At 47.2% G+C, this 10,758-nt stretch overlaps 1 protein-coding gene across 1 annotated transcript; it reads right to left on the bottom strand.

Annotated features, from left to right (window-relative positions):
- Positions 1–4,642: 4,642 nt before the first annotated feature.
- On the bottom strand, positions 4,643–6,028 carry LOC123416130 (VQ motif-containing protein 4). The gene has a single exon (XM_045106780.1). The coding sequence runs from the start codon at positions 5,634–5,636 to the stop codon at positions 4,929–4,931; it is 708 nt and encodes a 235-aa protein (XP_044962715.1). The 5' UTR covers positions 5,637–6,028; the 3' UTR covers positions 4,643–4,928.
- Positions 6,029–10,758: the final 4,730 nt, after the last annotated feature.

Here is a 10,758-nt window from a genome sequence, read left to right as displayed (position 1 = left end):
TTTTTCTCGAATTTGGGACTCATGAACATTTTTTGAAGTAAAAAAAAAGAGGGTACGGGATCTTGGGCCGGCCCAAAGTGCGTGCACGGGGAGGCGGTGCGTGATTGCTGGTATTCCGTCCCGTAACGCGGGAAATAGGAACTCATGTCTAAATTTATTGATAGTCTCTTTTTACTCCGTGTATAAAAATTGTCTAAATTTATATGACAAATTTCAACGCCTATGTACAATACTTAAGATGTACAATATGAGAAATTAATTCCTTGATTAATCTAATGATGCTGATTTGGTAATGCGAATTTATTGATACTTTTTCTGCATGAAACAGAGTCGTGACCGCGCGACTCCAATCCGACGGCGTCGAGCGCGTGCGGGTCTGTAGACAAATTCCAGGACGCAAATTCGTTATGTAACACAGGTCAAACTTTATCGCAGAAGCAACGACGTGCAGTTGCAGTTGCAGATCTCAAAGTAGTGTATCTCCGCGTGCACTCGACGTGTGGACGGACCTACAACAAAAGGAACGAAGGTTCTTGGACTGAGGCCGCCGACGAACACAAAACCCCACAGATTATAGTAATCCGATCATATGATGTGCGCCACGGTACAAGGGCAGAGGACAAGCGCACATGATGAACTCCGCTCCCGTACATTGCCGCGTGATCCAAGCCCCTGATCGACACCGTGTCCAATCAGTGCGGACCTCTGACCATCCATAATAAAGACGACCAGATTAGCTTAAGCTAGCTAGCTAGATTGTTAACAGGAAGCTCACAACACAAGTGAGCTGATGAGCTGCCATTGGCCGGGCCTGGAGAGGCAGGAGCTGTCTGCCACACTCTCACTCACCTTCCTTGCAGTTTCCTTTGGACAGGACGCCAAACACTAGTTAATTAGTTAGCACTTCCCTGCGGCAAAAAGAAACTAATCTTAGCCAGTGTAGTCCCTGCTGCGGCTGGCCCCGCTGGCTTCTGGTCTTGTTATTGGACTGTAGATAAGGTAATAAAGGTGGTTATGAATTGTATTAGTGCTGGTAAACGTCTGTAAAACAACCGAAGATCCGGTTCGCACCAAGGACTGCATACCCTTTTTTTTCGCTCACCAGTCAGAAAATCATAGGCAACGCTGACAGACAGCGGATGAACACACCTTAGACAGTTCATTAGTTACAGCGTTTGATCTGCAGTCTTGTTTCTTGATGAACCTGCACCGTTGGGGACAGCAGAACGCGCGCAAGCTATTCGTCCGTTTGACTGACGCGATGGAAATCGCCGCCGCGAACGCATTGACTAATGGCGATCTAAACTACTACGCGTCAAGCGATCGATCTCGCGATACACGTACGAACTTGCAACGCAAAGCACCAAAAGGTTTACGTTTTCTTTCTCGTCGTCGTCCCGATAGAGAAAACCCCGCAGTTTAGTACGTACGTCTTCCTCTCCTCCATGTTCCCCGAGGAGGACTCGGCCAATTCCAAGGGCTGGAGATGACTGGACCGACCGGCCATATGAAGCTGGCCGTTTCACATAGTGATTGCCTACCGACTACCAACTTGTTTACCCTGTGAAAAAAGAGATCGACGTGAGAGAAGTGAATGATGACAGCTACTCTAATAGTAATAATGTGTTATGTGTGTGTGTGTGTGGGCGCGTTCTTAGTGCATGCCGCTGTCCAACGAACAAGCTAAGAAAAATTCAGAGTACGTATTTTTTGATGGTTTGATCTTTTCAGGAAAGAAAGCGAGAGTTTGATACGATCTTTGTGTGGACGTGTTCGTCAGTTGACTCTGGATTTGGCCAGCTCAATATACAAGATCGTACGTTTCTGTTCCGATATTTGATCTTATCTTCGCTATATATATATGTATGTATGTTTAGTTGACTTGTGGATTACTTACGCTTAAATCAAATACAGACATGTACATTGCACCAGACTCTGCACTCAAGTCTTTGGTACGACCATATCAAATTAGCAAATACAGTACTAGTATACATCATGACGGGGTTGGCAGCATTTCTGATATTCCGATACACAGACAGACAAATATAACATTTGAGCAGCAGTACTAACTTGACCTTGCAGTCTAGTTATAGCAGTAGTATTTCCCGTAATCGGTCGGTCGGTCGGTCTGAGAAACATAGCAAGAGCAGCCAAACATACGTGACCGCAAAAAAAAATACTCCCTCCGTCCCAAAATAACTGTCTTAAACTTAGTACAATTTTGTATTAGAGTTAGTACAAAGTTGAGACACTTATTTTGAGACGGAGGGAGTACTAAACATACATACAGTAGTAGTATATGTTTGGTAGCATGTCATTGGCAAAACATGCATGTAGTGATCCCTTCCATGGTTTGAAACAAGCCAGGCCAAGCTGCCTGCCTTCCAACCAACTCATTGTAACACTGATGGGCCCAAGTCAAAGCAGTTGGCGACGTACGTGCCATCCAAGTTCCAAACCGTGCATGTCACCGTCTATCTTCTCATCCTACGGGTACGGGATGCCCCTATCATCTTTGGTCCTGACGTTGGTCTATGGCTTTTGTGCGTGCGTGCGTGCGTGCAGCCTTTGCTGACCTTTCTTCCAGTTGATCAGTTCGCCATTGTACAAGAAGCTCTTGGGTTGTTTAAGTTACCGAGCCCATTGTCCTTGGAGCCATTCGTTAAGTAGCCATCTCGCGCGACTAAGATGCTCCTCCTCATGGTCATCGACGTCGCTGTCGTCTGGGAAGAAAAGAGGCAGGGGCCAGCCAATTGCCGCAGTCATTTCCTCGCGACCAAATTCACTTGCGAGTTGGACAAAGTAGTAGCAGTACATCAGCATGCGTAGCTTATTTTTCAGTCCATCTCAGTCAATCAATAACAAAAATGCTACACCTACGTAATCTATTACTTAAGCTTATGTTTCTTTCCTTCTCAACTAATCATCTCTCTCCTGATTTTCATAGGGTGGGCCTGGGCCTTTTTCCTCTTCCAACCAGACTAAGCCAAATCAGCCCTTACGTAACTTCCTTAAATAGTTTTATGTAGGTGTAGTAAAACTCAAATCAATAACCACCTAGATTTCAGAAAATTTTCAAACACGTCTTTTAAACCGTGACGAAGGTAGTAGTATCCAACAGCAACGGGTACACAAAAAGGGTCAAAATGATGGTTGCAACACGGAGAAAGAGAGGGCACGGACGCACGGCACGGCAGCTTCCTTGGGCTCCACGAGATGACACAGAGTCGATGGCAAGGCTGATCGCTTGGCCTCAGAATTCCGTTTAGCGAGCGGTGGACGCAATGGCTGGAACGGTGCAAGTTAATTAAAGACGTTGTTTTTCTTATAGGGGCGGATTTTTGGGCGCTGATGGACGGAGAAGTCAAGCCGGAGCAGGTGGCCGAGTTAAGCGGCGGTTCACGGCCGGGATTAAAACCCCGGAACGCACTGCTCGCGGCTCATTATTGGCTGCACCGTGATCTCGTGGAATTTGCATCTCTTCTTCCTATTCTACTATCCTTGGCCTTGGCGTCGGTTCTACTTGAGCGGGACAGCACGGTCCAAAGCGGTCAACAGGGCGGGCCCACCACCCAGCCATCCGGTCATGGTCGTAGTTTTAGTGGAACGCTCCCTCTTTCTTTTCTCTGTCGTGTCCGCCCGTCCGTCTCGCTTCGCTTTGCTTTCTCCATTGCTACACTTCTACTACTGCTAGTACTACTTTGCTTGCCTTGCTTTACAATTGTTTTCTTTTCCCCTCGTAAAGTCGGGAGGCATGTGCCCATGCCCACCCGCTATGCACGCACCACCCAAGAGCAGAGCAGAGCAGAGCAGAGCTAGCCTGCTGCTTTGGAGAAAAGGAAAGGAAACGAAACGAAACGAAAGGTGGTGCGCCGATCACCAATGGTTGGAGTTGCCGGCCGGCCATCGGCCGCCGGCGCACCACCACCCGCTGTCCCGGACGGTCAACCGGACACTCCAACCACTGCTGGCCTCCTTCCTTGTGCCCCGATGGATGCACGACAACGACGTCTCCTTTGACCCGAACCAGATGCCAGATCAACACCACCAGTACTCCTTTGACCCGAACCAGATGCCAGATCAACACCACTAGTACTCCTAGACTGATAGTAGTGCGGCGGAGAACTCTTCAACGAAAAATTAAATCCCCTCCCTCCCTTCCCTTGTTGCAAGAAATTCTAGTAGCAACTCGCAATAATTCCGCGGCTAAAAAGGTCGCGACTCGATGCGACATGACGGCTTCGTCAGTCTGTTCGATTCGACGCTGCCATCTCGCTGATTCTGCGGAGAACGGGTAGTAGTAGTAGAGCACTACAGTTTCTCAGAGGCGAAGAAGAAGAAGAAGATACTCTGACTCTTTTGGCCTTGTCAGGGAATATGGTTTCAGTCAGACGCTGGGAGGAATTCGTTGAGATCCGTGGCATTGTTCCTTCTTGTGTCAGACTGGATGCTGCTAGGTTGATTATATTTGGGGGGATTTTTCTGAAAGCTACTGCCTTTATTAGATGCTTAGTATCTCTGCGGAAATTAAGCTCTTGTGGTGCAACGACTTAAATGACGAGAGATCCGGACCAGTGATGCGCATGCTGTTTCCATGAATGAGATGAGTAGGAAAAAATGGAATGAGGAGGAGGATTTTCGCCAGAGTAAGAGCAAGAAACGGACAGAGTAATTAAATTAGGGCGGCGATGGACCGAGAAGAGATCAGGGCGGGCAGGGGAGGAGCTCAAAGAGTGTGATCCTTTCCGTTTCTTGCCGAGCCGTCGCTCGAGCGAGCGAGCGAGCGAGCAAAAATTAAATTACAACATACGTACTACTTACTAGCACCGAGAACGAGCTACTACTCCGGACAATTCCGTTCTTTACTAGGCAGGCAGGCAGCCAATCCATGGTGTGGATACTCTACGCGCGGTGTGGATCGGCACGGTTCACTCCGACGACGGCGCGGCGGCGGAGGCCATCCGGGGGGAGGTGACGGGGAAGAGCGGCAGCAGGCGCGGCGGGGGCTCGCCGGCGCCGCCCCGAGGCGACGGGTGCAGGAAGAAGCCCTTGCGCGCGATGGCCGCGCGCTCCGCGGCCGCCTCCTGCTCCGCCGGGGACGCCGACGCGGACCGGTTGAAGGGGTCGGAGAGCAGCGGCGTCACCGGGCTGAGCGCCAGCGACGGGAAGTCGAGCACGCTGGGCGAGAGCAGCTCCGGCAGCGCCTTCCTCGGCGACGCCCCCGCGGCGGCCGCCATGGCGAGCGGCGCGATCATCTTGAGGTTCTTCATGCTGCTCCGGCGCTCGTAGAGCTTGAAAGCCGGCTTCTTGGGCCGGCACGGGGCGCCGGCCTTGCTGCTGGCGGCGGCGGGGGGCCTCTGGGCCTGCTGCGAGGACGGCGGAGGCATGTCGGCGCCGGTGAGCATCTGGACGACCTGCTTGAAGGAGGCGGTGTCGGCCTGGACGAAGGTGGTGGGGAAGGGGGTGGTGTCGATGGTGCGGGGCACGGGCCTCGGGGAGGGCGGCAGCGGGGTGGGGCGGTGCGACGGCGACGGCGACGCGGCGGAGGAGGGCGAGGAGGAGGAGGTGGAGGAGGACGGGGAGTTGGGGTCCCGCGGCGCCATGGGGAGGAGTTGCTTGGGCGCAGCAACTTCCATTGTTGGGTTGGTTGGTCTCGGGGATGGATGGATGAAGAAGAAGAGAGGAAGAGGGCTGGGTTCAGGGACGGCGGAGGGAGTGGGAATAAGAAGGGAAGGGGGAGCGAGGGAGTTAGAGGGTGATGCGTATAGTGTGTTCTTTTAATTTTTTTCTTCCTTTGACCGTGAGCGTGAGGTGATGCACATAGTTGGTGTGTGGGGCTTGACATGTCCGTTCCTCTCTCCCGGATTACTATTTTTTTGCCGGTTTTCAGTTCACCTGTTTTCTTTCCTTTTTCCGTTTCTCATTTTCTTTCCTTTTTCTTTGTCATGGTACTTGTGTTTCCAACTTTGCATCATGGTGGCTATGAGGGTAGGATCCACGCTATGCTCAACATTTGAACCCCGGTTTTTAGAACACGTATGTTTCCAACTTTCAATGAGGTGGAATTGTGAGAGTTGTAAAAAAAAAGGAGGTGGAGTTGTGTGGATAAACTTTGAATTTTCGAATCTCGACTTTTGAGATCATTGTGGGTGTACGTTTGCGATTTGGCCTATGTCAATAGTAAACATATTTTTTGGGGGTGTTCAAGTTCGGACGCGTGGTGAAGGACGAGGCGGATGTACGGGGTAGATTTTAACCATTGTCAAGTTGTTGGACCGGCGATAAAAAGAAAAATATGGTGATGTGGTGGAGGAGAAGGCGGAGGAATGGGGTAGATTGCAGTTATGGTAAGTAATCGGGATGTCCCAAAAAGGGGAAACGCTGGAGGGTGAAGGAGAAGGCAGAGTGGCAGGGTAGATTACATTTATGATCAAGTTACCAGATCGGCCAAAAAAGGGAAACGTCGAAGGCGTGGTGCGAGGAGAAGGGGGACGGGCGGGGTATACTATAGTTGTGGTCAAGTTATCACGTCGACTAAAAGAGGAAACGTTGGACTTATGATGAAGGAGAAGTGAGGAGGGCAGATTGAAGTTATGGTCAGGTTATATGATGCCAAAATGGATAAACACCAGAGGTATGATGATGAAAAAGGTGGAGGGTGAGGTACATGGTAATTATGGTGAAGTTATCAGATCGACCCCAAAAGGCAAAACATCATACACGTGGTGATTGAGAAGGCAAAGGGGTGGGGTAGATTGTAGTTATGAGCATGTTATCAGAGCGTCCAAAAATGGGGAAACATCGGAGGGTGAAGAATAAGGTAGATAGAGTGGCATGGTAGATTGCAATTATGGTCTAGTTATCAAATCATCCAAAAAGGGGGAAACACGAAGCTGTGGTGGGATGAGAAGGCGGAGGAGTGGGGTAGACTATTGTTATGGTCAAGTTATCGCGACGACTAGAAAAGGGGAAACGCTGGACCGGTAATAAAGGAGAGGGGGTGGTAGATTGCAGTTATGGTTAAGTTATCATATCGAGTAAATAAGGGGGGAACATTGTACTGGTGATGAAGGAAAGGGGGATGTAAATTGCAGTTATGGTCAAGTTATCATATTCACTTAAAAAGGGAAACCATTATACTAGAGATGAAGGAGAGGGGGCGATAGATTGCAGTTATGGTCAATTTATCTAATTTCCTAGAAGCGGAGAAACATTGGAAAGTGTTATGAAGGAGAAGGCGGGGCAGGGTAGATTGTAATTATGGTCAAATTATCAGATCAACCCCAAAATGCGAAACATCATATGCGTGGTGAAAAACAAGGCAAAGGGGCACGGTAGATCGTAGTTATAGTTAAGTTATGACAACGTCCAAAAAAGGGGAAATTTTGAGGGGTGAAGGATAAGGCAGAGGGGCGGGTAGATTATAATTATGGTCAAGTTATTAGATCGGCAAAAAAATGATAAATGTCGAAGGCATGATGGGAGGAAAATGTGGAGGGGCTCGTGATGCTCTTTGATATTCGGTTTGGCTAGCACAAGGTTTTCGTACCTTTTCGCAAAGGAGTGACCTTGGGTACCAAACCCATGAGAGGATGTACACTATGAGGGAGAGTCAAATAAGTTATTGTTATTAAATAAAATTCTAGTTTTTTATCTAACCTTTAACAATCATTTTGGAAGTAAACGCTATATTGAAAATAGGCATGGGTACGAGTCTTACCCTCACAACATTGTACTTGTTCTTGCGATCTCATCTTGATAATAAACATTGCTTCTGAACATAACTGTTATGATGTGCTTACAACGCGATAAGTGGGTGCGGGGGTGAGCCAAACTATGTCAAGACCAATCAGGACCTGCATCGAGAGTCGTTGTCCAACTGATGGTCGTTACAGTCACACGAGAATACTTTGTTATAAAGAAATAATCCAAAGAAGAGCATTGGGCGTTTAATGACTACACCTCCTTTACCCCCAAGGAATTGTTTTCCATTGTCGTACTGATCCTTTCTCTCACTGTTGTTTAGAATAGTTTTCCATGCATCCTCTCTACTTACCTCCTCCTTGATCCATTTACGAGATCATTGGTACCTATAGGGACTTAGAACGAGAAGTAGACAAAAGAAAACTCCTTTGCAATTGCACACATACAAATGATCAAATACGCAAAGTCATTCCACCGAACCCGTGCACAAATACATAGGGTTGCAAGGCCTTGCCTCAACCCATTGTCTTACGTAATTACTCATACATGATGATCGGATCGCAAGATGAACTCATTGAAGAAGACATAAAGATGATTGATTATTGATAACATGTCTTATAGTAGTTGTTGATTGCGGTGCACCAATTGCAAGTATAACTGACTTTGAGAGAATGGTTGCGGTGATGAAGGTGGCAGAGGCTATGGATATGAGCTGGGAAATGGCAGCGGCGGGTTGGAGATGCCTTTTGATTCTCTGTTTGGTGAATGGTGGCCCTCGTGTTGAGTTTCTGACATGCCCCCCTTATAGAATTTGTTCAGGTGAATGCCTCAGCGTCGACGGCGTGTGGCCCGAGCGTTTGAACGCGCGCGTGTGCTCGTACCATGCATCGTCGTGTGCTCTCAATTGCTTGGAGTGCCTCCTATTATCTTGCCTTGTTCACCACGCTCCGTGGTGATATTCTTTCATGTTTGAGCCCATTTCATGTGGAAACTGATAAGCCACAAGTATAGGGAATCGCGACCATCTTCGAGGGTAGTATGTCACCCAATTTATTGATACAATACAAGGGGACCGAAAGGATATTTATGAGTCTTAGTAGTTGAGTTGTCAATTCAACCACACCTGGAAATATGCCTTTCTGCAGCAAAGTAGTTTGATACTTTTGATAGTAGCGATAATAGTAAGAGTAACAATTTTGCAGTGATTATAACTGTTGGGGAACGTTGCATGGGAAAATAGAAAATTTCCTACACGCACCCAAGATCTATCTATGGAGATGCATAGCTACGAGAGGGAGAGTGTATCCTCATACCCTTGTATATCGCTAAGTGGAAGTGTACATAAAACGGTTGATATAGTCGTACGTCTTCACAATCCAATTGCAATCCGTCCTGATCTAGTGCCGAATGGACGACACCTCCGCATTGAACACATGTCGTTGCCGAAGGAAGCGAGTGCCTCAACATCCGAACAATCAACAGTCTGATTCTTCTTGGTGAGGAATCTGTTCCAGAATTGCCGAGATGACTCATGGGGCTGCTGAATTATGTGGTTTAAGTCATCAGACCCAGGTGGCCGAACATAAGTGCCTTGAAAGTTGTCTCGAAAGGCGTCTTCAAGATCCTCCAACTGCCGATGGATTTTTCTGGGAGTCTATTTAGCCAGTGCCTAGTTGGGCCTTTAAGCTTAAGTGGTAGGTATTTGATGGCGTGGAGATCATCTCCACGGGTCATGTGAATGTGAAGGAGGAAATCTTCGATCCATACGACATGATATGTCGTCCCATCGTATTGTTCGATATTTACGGGTTTAAACCCTTCAGGGAACTGATGCCACATCAATTCATCTGTGAACCACATTGGGTGAGCGGCCCCCCTTATCTGAGTTGTGTCATGCTGGAGATCGGACAAGGTTCTACCGCGTTGTGTATCCCGAACTCCATCGTTTTGATTGGGTCGAGTTTGGTATCTATCTTGTCTTGCGGGAGTGCGACTTATGGATTCGTAGGTGGATCTAGTTTGTTCTGCTTTAGACTTAATTTTCTGCTCCAGATCATATATGTCTTTGGGTTGAACCGGTTCCTTTTGCCTGTCTCGATCTCGAGGAGGACGGTTTGCTTTGGAGGATGGTCTTTTGCTTGTTCAGGGAGACGACAGAGGGAGTGGGAATAAGAAGGGAAGGGGGAGCGAGGGAGTTAGGGTGATGCGTATAGTGTGTTCTTTTAATTTTTTTCTTCCTTTGACCGTGACGTGATGCACATAGTTGGTGTGTGGGCACTACTAGGGAAAAGCCTAGTAGTAGCGCGGGTTTAGTGCATACTAGTAAGGTGCTACAACTATTACTTACCAGCAGTGCGTGTAAGACGCGCTACTGCTAAGACATATAGCTGTAGTGTGTGTTGTACCAGCGCTACTGATAAGAGAAATATTAGTAGCATTCTTCCAGACCCACGCTACTAGTAATCTGTTTTTCATTATTTTGAATTTTTAGTGTATTTATACACTGTTATACAAATTTTGATAGAATACCAATTAAGAGGTTGTTATATCTTATGTTCATGATGAATTATTATATCATTGTGAGGAAGAAACATGGAGTTTATTCATCCAAATGAATCAAAAGTGATCAAAAGTTGAATTAGTAGGATGACGATCCTACCAATTACTCTTTTGGTCACTTTTGATCCATCCACATGAATCTAATCCGCTTTCCTTCCCCCAATGATATAATAACCAAGCATGATCATAATAAAAAATCATCATGATAATCATGATCAACATCATCATCATATTAATATAAAAACTCTTGCATCATATCATCATCAACAACACTATATCGAATAATCATCATAGTCATTACCGCCAACACTATTTAATCATCATTTTCGTCAATGACACATCATATAACAAGTTGGTCACTCATGACCCACACGTGTAGGGATCTATCGTAGTCCTTTCGATAAGTAAGAGTGTCGAACCCAACGAGGAGCAGAAGGAACTGACAAGTGGTTTTCAACAAGGTATTCTCTGCAAGCACTGAAATTATCGGTAACA

The sequence above is a fragment of the Hordeum vulgare genome, chromosome 1H (genome assembly GCF_904849725.1).
Source record: "Hordeum vulgare subsp. vulgare chromosome 1H, MorexV3_pseudomolecules_assembly, whole genome shotgun sequence".
NCBI classification, from domain to species: Eukaryota; Viridiplantae; Streptophyta; class Magnoliopsida; order Poales; family Poaceae; genus Hordeum; species Hordeum vulgare.
Note: the sequence above shows the minus strand (reverse complement) of the source record. Positions and strands in the feature narration are given on the sequence as shown.